The sequence below is a fragment of the Elaeis guineensis genome, chromosome 7 (assembly GCF_000442705.2).
Source record: "Elaeis guineensis isolate ETL-2024a chromosome 7, EG11, whole genome shotgun sequence".
Lineage (NCBI taxonomy): Eukaryota > Viridiplantae > Streptophyta > Magnoliopsida > Arecales > Arecaceae > Elaeis > Elaeis guineensis.
In genome coordinates, this window is record NC_025999.2 from 83,039,961 (window position 1) to 83,053,996 (window position 14,036).

The 14,036-nt window shown below is 40.2% G+C and overlaps 1 protein-coding gene across 1 annotated transcript in view; it reads left to right on the plus strand.

Annotated features, from left to right (window-relative positions):
- LOC140859451 (HVA22-like protein a) overlaps positions 1-13,673 on the plus strand; it is a 70,962-nt gene extending 57,289 nt beyond the window's left edge. Inside the window, exons 4-5 of the mRNA XM_073261290.1 lie at positions 11,933-12,176; positions 13,038-13,673. Coding sequence (XP_073117391.1) covers positions 11,933-12,176; positions 13,038-13,232 — 439 coding nt within the window. The 3' untranslated portion in view covers positions 13,233-13,673. The remainder of the gene's footprint in view (positions 1-11,932; positions 12,177-13,037) is intronic.
- The last annotated feature ends 363 nt before the right edge of the window (positions 13,674-14,036 follow it).

A 14,036-nucleotide genomic window follows, 5' to 3' on the forward strand; every position in this document is an offset into this window, starting at 1 on the left:
TCTTGATTGACCTTGTTGTATTTTCTCTGGAGCCTTGCAGTAACAGATTAGCGCTAAAGGAAGGGCTTTATCCAAAATTTTGTGGCAAATGGTAAATCGGAGAGTACAAAACAATTCTTTTCCTTCACCATTTTTTCTAAGCGGCGGATCAGAAGCTGTTCAACCTTCAGTTGTGGTCGATCCACAGCAGTTTACCCTCTTAGTTCCATAAGTGCAGACTCTCACCGTTGCCGTACAGGAACTTCAGCGTATCACAGAGCAGCAACGAGAGGCAATTCCTCAAAAAGTTCTGTCTCAATACAATCATCAGTCAATCCATCAAGATCCCCATCCTAATCATCACCCTACTCAAATCGATCAATTTTTTAAGGGGGAATTATTCCTAATAGTGGAAAAACCCATTGGGGAGGTCTTGAAATGACATTCAAGATCTTGAAAAATGGCTCATAGAGGTACAACTTGGGAATCATCTGCAAGATAAGCAAGATTTTGATCTACGATCTCTTTTTTCTTAAGCAATCTTAAATGAGCGCGTTCCTTTCCGGTTTAAGATGCCAATGGTAGAATCATTTGATGGTTCCACCAATCTTCTGGATCATCTTGAAGGATATAAAGCCATTATGAGGCTACAAGGGACATCTGATGTCCTACTTTGTGTCGTTTTTCCCATTACTCTCAAAAAATCTGCAAGGATCTGATTTTCTGGACTCTAACCAGGATCTATTTCTTTTTTTGAACAATTAGTAAGACCGTTTGTCACTTATTTTGGTAATAACCGGTTTCATTTGAAGAATACAAATAGTCTCTTTATTGTCAAGCAATAGGAAGGTGAATCCCTCTGTGAATATGCGACAAGCTTCAATACGGTCATGTTGGAAGTAAAAAATTTCAATGAGTCTGTCACAATGGCTGCCTTAAAGCGAGGACTCCGAAGCAATTGCTTGATTTTTTTCTCTAAACAAGAATTATTCGGACATCATAATTTATAATTTTAAATTTTTATTAATATATATATAATTATATATACATATTCATTAACATATATATATATATATATTAAAAATATAAATATCTCTATGGTGTAACAAAATATCTCTTATTTTCAAATGAATGTTCTTGTCTTGCCTTGAAGGGTGTACTAATTTTTGGAATCCGGTACCAATAGGTATAATCCCTCCCAAAACAACGTTCTCTTTCAAGCCTCTATGATCAAATGCTAACTAGGGTTCAAAAGTATGCCCAAGCCAAGAAGGAAGAAAGTATAGGTCGGTAAGCAAAGAAAGAGAAGAATGGAAAAAAAGGACCCTAAGAAGAGGACCATAGAGATCAGCTAGGGAATGGTTTTGGGCGACATCAGAAGAATCTGAGGTCAAGAAATCCACCTCGGCGTTTTGATACCTACACTCCTTTATTTGCTCTTCATGCTCAAATTCTGATGGAAATCGAGGACCAGAAATATCTTCGTTGGTCCAATCCCATGAAGGCTCCTCCAGCGAAGAGAGATAAAAGAAAGTACTGTCGCTGTTATCGAGACCATGGCTATGATACTGAAGAATGCTGACAGCTCAAGGATGAAACTGAAGTTTTGATTTGCCAAAGTTACCTCGATAAGTATATCAGAGATCGGGCAGGCCAAGTTGCTGAATAGCATTAGAAGCCCGATAATGATGCTGAACACAATCGACCTACTATTGGGGTTATTAACATGATCTCAGACCTTGATGGGGTTCGAGGGGCAATTAAGAATCCTTCCCTGAAAAGGCAGCGTATTGATAATATTGTTTCTTTTTCTGATGATGATGTTCAAGGAGTTCAAACTTCTCATAATGATGTTGTTGTTATCTTTATGATAACAACAAAATATGATGTAAAAAGAATATTAGTAGATAATGGAAGCTCTGTTGATGTGTTGTTCTACGATGGATTTCAGAAAATGAATGTGCTAAATCGACTGAAACAGATCGATACCTCACTGATCGGATTCTCTGGAGATCCTGTGGTTGTTGAAAGAAAAGTCACTTTGCCTGTAACTGCGGGATGAGAATCTTGACAGTCTACTATGCAACTCTGGTTGTCAAGATACCATTAGCTTACAATTGCTATTCTTGACCGACTTGGACTTAATGCTCTTAAAGCAGTAGTCTCCACCTATCATCTATTAGTTCAATTTTTGACGAAAGATAAAATTAGAGAGATGCATGGAGATCAAATGCTTGCTAAATAGTATTTTCTAATAGCTGTCAAAATAAAGAAATCAGTAGAAGCCCTACTAATTGAAGTGCTTGATCAAAAGGATGACATAGAGATCGGCAAAAGCCGAGGCGAACTTGCTGAACAACTTGTTGCTATTCCATTAGGTGAAGATTTAGAGAAGACTGTTCAGATCGGATCTTAGTTAAGGATTGATTTAAGAGAACAACTGATATTTTTTCTTTGAGCAAATACCGTTGTTTTCACCTGATCAGTCTCAGACATGCTCAGAAATTATGCTGATGTTATTGTACATAGATTAAATATCAATTCAAAGCATTGATCAGTTCTACAAAAGAAAAGAAGTTTCGCCCCAGAAAGATAAAAAGCTATAAAATGAGAAAGTCGACAAGCTTTTGAAAGTATGATTCATTAGAGAAGCTCAATATCTGAAGTGGATAGCCAATGTTATGGTTAAAAAGGCGAATGGCAAGTGGAGGATTTGTATCAATTATACTGATCTCAATGAAGCATGCTCAAAAGATAGTTTTTCTCTTTTCAGAATAGATCAGCTTCTTGATGCTACTTCGGAATGAGTTTTATAGATGTATTTTTTTGTCTATAATCAGATCAAAATAGCACTGGAAGATGAAGAGAATAGGGCTTTATTATCGAAAGAGGCTTGTATTGTTATAAATGATGCCTTTTGATCTTAAAAATGCAAGTGCTAGTACTAATGCTTGGTCAACAAGATTTTCAAGTAGTAGATCGACTACAATATGGAGGTCTATGTTGATGACATGCAGGTGACAAGCACTGAAGCAGGTCGGCATATAACCGATATAAAAGAAGCATTTGGAAAACTTTGGAAGTACCAGATGAAGCTCAATCCTAACAAATATGCTTTTGAAGTAACATCAAGAAAATTCTTGGATTTTCTTGTGACCCAAAGAGAAATAGAAGCTAACCTTGAGAAAATTTGAGCGTTACTTGAAATAAAGCATCCAAGCACGATAAAAGAGGTGCAACAACTTACTGGATGGGTGGCATCACTCAGTCGGTTTATTTTTAGATCGGTTGAAAAATGTCTCCCTTTCTTTAAAGTTTTGAGTCAAATAAAAGATTTTAGCTGGTCAAAAGAATGCCAAGCTATCTTCAACGACCTTAAGAAGTATCTCGGCTCACCTCCATTATTGTCCAAGCCAATTGAAGATAAGGAATTATACCTGTATTTATCCGTCTTATCTAATGCTGTTAGTTCGGTCTTAGTTTGAGATGATGTAAGGATACAAAGATCGATCTATTATACCAGCAAATTACTGCGAGATGTTGAAACTCGATATACCAAAGTAGAGAAAATGATCTATGCTCTATTACATCGGCTCGATGATTTCGGCCAAAATTTTCAAGTTCACTTCGTCGTCGTATTAATTGATCAACCTTGGAGGTCGGTTTTGTAACAACTTTATACCTCAGGTTAGATGGCCAAATGGACTATTGAGCTCAGTGAGTTTGACATCCATTTCCCACCTCGACCTTCCTTAAAAGCTCAAATATTAGCTAACTTTATTATGGAGTGTACCATCCTTAATGAAGAGTTAATTTCAGAAAGTTCAAAAGAGATTATTAAAGACTCTTATTGGGTGTTGCATACTGATGGGGCCTCAAATTTCAAAGAAAGTGGGTTGGTTTAATTTTAGCTAATCTTGAAGGTGTTGTTACTAAGTATGCCTTAAGATTTAATTTCAATACTTCAAACAATGGTGCTGAATATGAAACATTGATCGCTGGACTGAAAATGACAGAAGAACTTAGAGTCAAAAGACTTAAAGTCTTCATCGATTCTCCCGATACGAAGTTAATTTGAAGCGAAAGATTTTATGTCTCAATATTTACAGAATATAAAAGAATTGTCAAAAGCTTTAAAGACTTAGAAGTTATACAAATTTTGAGATCGAAAAATGTCTGAGTTGATGCTCTCTCACATCTTGCCACATCGGATTTTTTCGAACTCAATTAAAAAGTTCTCATTAATATTCTTCAAAAATCTAACATAGAAGTTTTATCAATTATCCAAATCGATTATGAGCTAAGTTGAATTGATCCACTGGTCGATTATATTGCTAGAGGAGTTTTGCTAACAGATCCTGTTAAAAGTAAGAAGTGTTAAAAGGCGAGCCCCATGGTATGTTCTTCAAGATGATCGGCTATATAAAAGGTTGTACTCATTTTCTTTACTTCGATGCTTGCAACCATCAGAAGCTGATTATGCTCTTTGTGAAATCCATGAAGGAATCTGTGGTAATCACTTAGGGGTTGGTCGCTAGCATATAAAATCATCCGACAAGGTTATTACTGGCTAACAATCCAAAAAATATGATTGATTTTGTTAATAAATGTGATTAATACCAGAGGTATGCCCATATTCAACATCGACCTGTAGTTGAATTCGTTCTCATTACTGCATCTTGGCCTTTTGCTATATGGAGAATGGATATTCTTAGATCCAAGGTTTGCCATACCGTGCCAAACCGGCCGGTACACCCCATCTCGTACCGGACCGATGGGGAACCTGCACGATTCGGCCGGTAAAATCGGTACACCGGCGGTATTGAAGAATAAAGAATGGAAAGTGAGAAAGAGAGAGAGGGGAGGGAAGGGAGGGAGGTGGGAGCCGTCGGAGGCCGGCGGTGGCCGGCTGCGGCCGTCGGAGGACTTTCGAGCCCCGTATCGCCCGATAGGGCTTTCAAGAGAGCAAAAAAGAGAGAGAGAGCGCTCGAAGGGGGGCGGAGAACCTACCGGACAGACGGTGCCTCCGTTGCGAGGCTCTCGGTGGCCGACGAGCCGACGCCGACGGTCTGAGGGCGGTCGAGCGGGTGCAGCCCCTTCGCGGCTCTGCCCCCTTCTTCTTTTTCGAAACAGACGATGTCTGTTTCGATTTTTTTTTTATTTTAAACTTATGAAGTCGGCAACTGGGTTGCCGACTTAAGAATTTTTTTTAAAAAAAACAAAAATCGTGAAGTCGGCAAACGAATTGCCGATTTAAAAATTTTTTAAAAAAAAATAAAAATCGTGAAGCCGGCAAATCATTTGCCGGCTTCACTTAAAACCATGTTTTTAAAAAAATTTGCGAAACAGGGGCGATGCCCCTGTTTCACGCCTGTGGCGCCGCGCGCGTGGACGGCGCCCAGTCGGAGGCCGTCCGGCGGCCCCACCGGCTTCTTCCCCTCCCTCTTTTTTTTTCTTCCTCTCTCTCTTTCTATTGCTCTCAATTTCTCTCTTTTTTCTTTCGGTTCGGATCGTCGGTTCGGTACGATATGAAACCATACCGAACCGTACCGCTGGCCGGCCGAAACGGCCGGCGGTACCGGTTCAGCAAACCTTGCTTAGATCTTTTTCAATGTCCATAGGACAAAAAAAATTTTTGGTGATGGCTATTGATTATTTCATCAAATAAGTAGAAACAGAGCCTTTAGCATAAATCACTGAAAAGATACTAGATTTTGTCTAAAAGTCAGTTATTTGTCACTTTGGTCTATCTCGGATCATTATTACTGATAATGGGTGATAATTTGACAATTCAAAATTCAAGAAATTTTGTTCGGAGCTCCACATTGACCATAGGCTTACCTTGATTGGACATCCATAATCAAACGAGGAAGCCGAAATCACTAATCGGACCATCCTTCAAGGTCTAAAAATAAGGCTTATCGAAACAAAAGATTTTGGGCAGATGAACTTCATAGCGTTCTCTGGGCTTATAGGACCATGCCATGAGGGCCAACAGGGGAAGCATCTTTCAAGCTCACTTTTGGGGCAAAAGCTGTAATTCCTATTAAGATCAGCCTACCATCAATTAGAGTGGAAAATTTCCATGGGGAGACTAATCTAGATCGGTTGAGAACTGACCTAGACTTGAGGAAACCAGAGAGAGCCCAGATGCATATGGCAACTTGTAAACAAAGAGTAGCCAGATATTATAATGCTCAGGTAAAATCAAAGCTTTTTCATAAAAGAGATCTTGTTCTTAGCGGAGCTGAAGTCTCAAAGCCTACAAAACAAGAAAATCTTGCTCCCAATTAGGAAGGACCCTATCGAATTACAGAAATAATCCGATCAAGAGCATATAAAATTGAGAACTTAGATAGCTTAACTATTCCTCGCAGTTGGAATGCTGAAAATCTTAGAATGTATTATTAATAAGCCTTCAATAATTTTTTTTTAATTGAGATCAGATCTCTACAATCAAGATGGAGCATCATTTTTTCATCCAAATAAGGTCGGAGAAAATCGATCAAGCAAGGACGATCTGAAGAATTGTCCAAACAAGGTCGGAGAAAATCGATCTAATGAGGACAGTACAGTAAGTCTATCCAAATGAGATCAATAAAAATCGATCAAACAAGGATAGTACAAAGGATTTCGTCCAAATGAGATCATGATGTCTGACCAAACGAGGATGAAATATGTCCAAATGAAGCCATGAAGTCTAGCCAAATGAGGACAAGAAAAGACTAAGTTTGTCCTCAGGAGGTCAGAAGAAGCCAAACTTCAGCTACGAGAATCTCGATCAAACCAAGACAACTTGATGTGAGACATCTGATCTCCGGATTGGACCTCACAAATGATTAACGTGAGATATCCAATCTCCGAATTGGATCTCATAAATGATTAACATGAGACACCCGATCTCTGGATTGGATCTCACCACGTGGGACATCCGATCTTCGGATTGGACCTCACGAATATTTACTGTGGAACATTTGATTTCTAGGTTCAACTTCATGAATATCCGATGTGAAGCACTTAAATCTACGAATTGGACTTCACAGCATTAGTTCAAGGAAATTTATGTTCTAAGTCATATTCTTGGACAATATGCCCTTAAAAGGGAAGAAAATGAGGCATCACGGGTTGAAATCCTATTAGAAATGCAGGAAACCCGATCTGTCCATTCCAAACTCAAGTGAAGATAAATTCAGACGTTAACTTGAGGATCGTCAGATGAAGGAGTTGGATCTTTGGAAGCTTCAGCCGTTGGAGATTCTACTGATGTGATTTCGACGGCTGGGTCCTTGGCATTTGATTGAGGAAAGGTTCAGAATGGGAAGCCACCTTGGCGATGGGGTGGGATGTCTTGTTAGCAGAAGTGGCATCCGATGTTGGCTGAGCGACAACCTCGGTAGTTGGTTTAGAAGCCACCTCGGCTGATGCATCGATAGCCACTTCGGGAGTCAGCTTGCTTATATCGAGGACAGAAAAGAGCTTCCTAACCAAATTTATGCTGCTCTGGAACCCGAAGTCAAATGCCCCTTCGGAAGCCTCAGTGACTTCATCTTGGAATGCTTCTGAAGCCTTGTAATCTTCAACGGCCCTTGCAGCATTTTTTCTCTCTTTCAGCTTGCCATTGAAATACGAGGATGCCTTAGTTATGATTCTCTATAGTTTTTTCGACCTCCTTTAGTTTGGCCTTCGGCTCAGAGATTTTCTCCCCCTCCTTATGCAGCTTGTCGAGCTTATCTTCATACTCACGACTCTAAGGATTTCTTATTCACATGGAACCAAACTAGATGCTTATGAGCAATTTGAGGTATATCGCCGATTGAAAGGAGAAAAAAGTGCGAGATCGGTACAAAACCGATGTAAATGAAAGAGCAGAAGGGAAGAAACCCACATCCATTATACCGTTGAAGCCATAATTCAATAACTGCTCAATCGAACAGTCTCGCCTGCCGGCATCGAGGTCTTTTTGAGGCATGACCATGCACAACATATCTCGATCGAGTTGTGGTGTCTTAAGTAAAGATATTTGAGAAACATCAAGTCCCTTAGTCGACGAAGGTAGAGCAGCTTCTGGAATCTTCAATTGTTGATCAGTTGATGGAGTTGTTCTTTCCGATGTTGGAGGCACCGAAGAAGAGCTTGATCTTGGGCACGTGATCACCTCCTTGGTAGGTGGACGGGCCACCTCGGCGCTCTGTCGATGTAATGTCTTCGACATCGATTCGATGGCAGGGGCAGGGGATGAGCAGATTGTTATTGTGGTCGGGGTTGAAGAAGTTTGGGAGGCTGGAGCAGCTGGTTTTGAACTTGCCACATCTTTACCCCTTTTGGCAGTAGGTTCATTGGTTGAATCTTGCTTTCTCTTCTTTATATCAGCCAGTCTTTTTGGATCGAACTTCATTATTGCTATTGCAACAAAGAAGAAATTCTGTGAAGTAGGAGAAAAGAAAAAGAAAAGAAATAAACTTATGATATCAGACTTATCCCGAGGAGAGATGTGGCTGATGCCTGAGTTGTATAGAGACTAGTTGTTTACTCGTTCGCTTAACTTGGGTGCCTTCATACCCAATATCATTGTAAAAGCCTCCTCATCTCTGAGAAGAACCTCATTATTAGAGTTCCACTTGAGCTCGAGCTTACGTCAGTTACAACTGAAACCCCATAGTATGCTAGAAGAAAAAAAAGATTTTTCCAATCATGGATGAAGGAAGATTGGGGTCGAATTTATGTTTTGGCCGAGGTGAAAAGTACCATCAGTTTTTTTCATATGGATGTTTTTTCAGGATGCGCTTTGAAGAGGGAAATCCTATGTTCTATACCAGCAAATTTACAACAAATGATGAAGACTATGATAATTCTAATCGTATTTGGGGTTACTTGGTTTGGATGAAGTCTATAGAAATCCAAAATATTATAAAAGAAGGGATGAAGGGGAAACCGAAGTCCAGACCGAAGTACCTCATCATAAAATACGACACTATGCTCTGGAGGTTTAGTGACCAGGTCATGCCGACCTAGAGCAATTAACTGAAAGTCTCTAAAAATTTGGTATTTCTCTCTAAGTTCTTGAAGATCGAGTCAGAAAGGACATATTGTTCAGTACCAGGACCAAAACAATCCAAAAATCTCCATATTGGAGATTCTGGATCAACTTGACTTGAAATACTGACATCGGTGACTGTCCGAGGTGAAGGTGACTCCTCAAGCTTGATTTTGGGGCCTAGGTTGATCGAGGTATTCGATTGTCCAGATTTTTTCCCCCCTCATCTTATCATCACCAGAAGACATTTTTATGGGAAAAAAGAGTAAAACGAGAAGGTGGAAATAGACAAAAGGAATGAAAAAGGGAAAAACCTATCAAAGGAGAAGAAAAAGAGGGCACAAGATCTAAAGAACCAAGACACAGAAGAAAAAAAGATAGAGAACAGTGAAAACTACCTAATGGACTGGGGATGAGTCTTTAAGAACTCTTTTTCTCTGGCTTCGATGATGCTCAAACTCTTCTTCTTTGGCTTCGGAAAACTGAAAAACAAGTGGAAGAACACTTTAGGGAGATTTCGGCAACACTTCCGCATGGTGAAATAGTAAAGTGACTCCTAGAGCAGGAGTACTAACCCATTTATAGATGTGGTCGATGGCTCAGATCGACATCAACCATCGTTGATCAGTGATACTTGGCAATACTTTGATGACTCTGAAAAAGGACTGTTCGAAGCACCAATACCCAGATTAATCTATGAAGGCTTGATCCATGTGAGAGCTATGACAACCAATGAAGATTTGACCAATGGCAGGCGAGCATTTATAGGCCCAGGCGTGATTTCCTGGGTAAATGATAGTCTCTTGATTTTCTAAAGCTCTCATAATTATCGAGGGATCCGATGAGTCATTTCCGAAAAGCAGCATGTCGTTTCGAATCATTAAATAATTAATATAGCCGAAACCGCTATACAACACGTTTATTATTGGCGATAGAGGACAGAGTCTACTTCCCACACCCAATATGAGAAATATCACCTTGGATCTGGGAAGTGGGGGGCAATGTGTTGGTACACCTTACTGACCTTTGGCCATGTGGTAGTATCAATTGAGATCAGAGTTTTACCAACCTTCGGGTGAAACATCATTATGTCACCTCAGCTGATCTGAAGGTTCACTAAAGTTTCGATAATCTAGATCGGGTGATTACCGATTTGCCGATGTGGTATTTAATTCCCAGTGAGAGAACATCAGATTTGGCCAACCTTATTGGGCTTAGCCGACTTGCCCAGTCCATATTAACGAGACATCGGTTTGAGCCAACCTCTCACTTAGCCAGTAAGGCATCAATTCAGTTGTCCTCCAGCTATGCTACGATTATACTTCATGTGGGTGAGGTACAACTCACGATCTCTCTACAGCTAGCTATTAATAGATTCCAGATGGTTATCCATAACCACCTAACAAACTCATAATGGCCTAACAAACTTTCCTAATGGCCTGAACGAGCTTCCTCTATATAAAGGGGAGTAGGATATTTTTCGAGGGGTAAGTCATAACTCATAAAGCCATATTCTGTTGAACTCTTTCCAATTCTCTCACTGAAGGGAATCTGAGTTTTTTAAGTTCTCTCTACTACCATTTACATTTCTAGCTCTCTATTTTTCTATTTTTCACTATGTTCTCAAAGCCTTGGCTGACTTAAATATCGAAAGATCTTAAATCGGAAGGTACCTCATTGGTTCTAGGACTTCTTTTATAGGATGACCTGCAGTTTATCGACTTGATCCTCTTCAGCACTCTAGTTTGGTTCTTGACCGACCTCACTGTTTTTCCTCTGGAGCCTGCCAGCAATATATGCTTCTAAGGACTTTGCACTGAGAAAAAAATGGCACATTATGGATGAAAATTAAGGGTGCCAATCAAGGTATGCTGAATCGGTACCGTCGGCCGTTTCGAGCGGCTGGCGGTACGGTTTGGTATTGTTTCATACCGTACCGAACCGACGATCCGAACCGGAAGAAAAAGAGAGAGAAATAAGAGAGAGAGAAAGAGGAAGAAAAAAAAGAGAGAGGGAAGGAGCCGGCGGGGCCGCCGGACGGCCTTCGACTGGCCGCCGTGGCTGTCGGAGGGCGCAGTCCACACGCGCGGCGCCGCAGGCGTGAAACAGGGGCATCGTCCTTGTTTCGCAAATTTTTTTAAAAAATATGGTTTTAAGTGAAGTCGGCAAACGATTTGCTGCTTCATGATTTTTGTTTTTTTTAAAAAAAATTCTTAAGTCGGCAATCCAGTTGCCGACTTCATAAGTTTAAAACAAAAAAAAAAGAAAAGATCAAAACAAACGTCGTCTGTTTCGAAAAAGAAGAAGGGAGTGGAGCCGCGGAGGGGCTCCGCCCGCTAGACTCCCCTTAGGCCGTCGGCGTCGGCTCGCCGGCCACCGGGAGCCTCGCAACGGAGGCACCGTCCGTCCGGTAGGTTTCCTGCCCCCCTCCGAGCACTCTCTCTCTCTTTTTTGCTCTCTTGAAAGCCCTATTGGCGATACGGGGCTCGGATGCCCTCCAACGGCCGCAGCCGGCCACCGCCGGCCTCCGGCGGCTCCCACCTCCCTCCCTCCCTCCCCTCTCTCTCTCTTTCTCACTTTCTGTTCTTTTTTCTTCGGTACCGCCGGTGTATCGATTTTACTGGCCGAATCGTGCCGGTTCATCGCCGGTCCGGTACAAGATGGGGTGTACTGGCCGGTTTGGCACGGTATGGCAAACCTTGGTGCCAATAACCTTGGTTGCATCACGGGCTGTTGATACCAGTGACCTGGGTTGAAATCCCACCCTACCTTGACTTGGGCAAGGCTCACTCGCATCCTTATTCTGAAAAATATAAATAAATAATAATAATTTTTGGTTCCAATCAGTTGCACCCCATTTTTGTTGTGATTATGCAACAATTTAGTAAGTTGATGTTGTCCTGTATTTTTTTGTTACAGGCTTCCATTTTGGCCTTTTGCAAAGCTGATCTTTAATTGCTGGTTGGTGTTACCTTACTTCAATGGTGCTGCATATGTTTATCAGCATTACGTGAGACCATTGTTTGTGAACAAGCAGACAGTCAACATCTGGTATGTCCCACGAAAAAAGAACATATTCAGCAGGCCTGATGATGTTTTATTAGCTGCAGAGATATTTATTGAAGACAATGGACCAGAAGCATTTCAGAAACTCATAAACAAGGTATGCCATTATATTCCCTTGCTTTCTGTGCTGAAACCAGAGGCCCTAACTTACGAATGCAAATGCATTAAATTTACTTATATTTGCTCTAAAACTAACTTGACATGAAACGGTCTAGTCTGAGCAAGAATCATTTGGATGTAGCTAGGTTCCAGAGGATTTGATCATGTTGAAATATAGATTGATATGGTTCACATGAGACCTGATCCAAATCCACCTGACTTCATAAACTGATACTACCATATAATTTTCCTACTCATCTGGACTCTTCTCAAACAGTTATGAAAAGTTTTTTATGTAATCATCTGTTTGGGTTGTTAATCATAACTTATGTAGCTTCATGTGGTTGTTAATTTATATCATGTTTGTAAAATTCTAGCATCATGTGTTACCATATAATTAACTAACTTGACATGTACATATTTCTTATAGATCATGTCTGACAAATTGTCGATCCAGTTTGCTGGGAAATGAACCCAATTAATCATTGAATCTTAAAGCAACCTGATCTGGCTTTAACGGAAGTGATGAGCTGCAGTTTCTTTTTTCTAGTTTGAAGTTTGATTCAAGTGAAGATTAGGCTTGTATCATGCCAACCTGAAGTTGGAATGTACAGAAACATCTTCCTTGTTCCTTCTGTAAAACATTGAATTACATCGCGATCTACTAATTTTATTATTATTCAATTAACCTCATTTTAGTCTTTTCACGTAGGCATCTTGATTGAATCATGTATTGCGAATGAGCTTTCTTTTGCTCTCATCTATCACTTCTCTATTTTCAAAATGATTGGCAGAATGTCTTGTGATCCCTATCATATCACTAATATATTTCCACCAAATGTTTTTATGTTATTTGCAGACCGAAAAGGGAACAAAGCCCAAGAAGAAAAACAAACGTGTGACATTCGATGACAGTGTGGTAGGGAAGGAATCCAAGTCTTGGGGGAGCAATAGTCATGTGACATTTAATGAAGTGGAGCCTGAAAGGGATTCAAAGACTTGGGAGAACAGCAGTTTTATGATATTTGATTATGATAACAGATATCAGACATAGAACTCTTAATTCTGTTCGCCTGATAATCTGCTATAGATCAGTGTCTCCTTATGGCCATCAGTTATCTTGAAGGTTTTTCTTCTTTCTTGACGGTGATCGGTAAAGATATTTGAGCGCCAGGGAATGCACTTTAATCTTGCTTTTTTGTCGGTGAAGCAGCTGCATTTCAAGGCTTCAAATGTCGTCAGTTTGTCCAGGTTTGTCAGTGCACTTTAAGATAGGAAGGGTTGCACCCTTCATGATGTATGCCAATCAATGACAAACGTTGCGTTCTTATACTAATATAAGTATATAGTTTCTGTCTTTTGTAGGTTTATTTCTTTTCAGTGTTTGGTTTTGTATGTAAGTTGACACCTGGACTGCATTGCAGAATGAGCTAGCATACATTCTAGCCTATCTAAATCCATACATTTTATTTCAATCAATTGCTCTCGATGATATATTTGGGGAAAAAAAATGAAAACGTGCTCGTTAGTGATGGGAATGATGTCTGTTCATTGTACACGGAGAGATGCTTTCAGTTGTTTTGTGTGCTTCATTCTGTGCTTATGACAGTCCTTTCTTTCATTTTTGCCTCACCTGCTTTGTTCGCTTGATTAACGCTCAGAGCATCCAAACAAGAAAATGACTTCTTTTGGTTCAAGTATCTGTAAGCAATAATATTGAATTCATGTGTTCCTTGGTCTGCATCAATCACCTTGTCGTCATGCTGAAAATATAAGACAGATTTTGTGTGCTGAAAGCAATGGGTGCATCGGTTGCTATTGTTTCCTTCTGTGCTCCACATCATCTTTTAACTTGTGA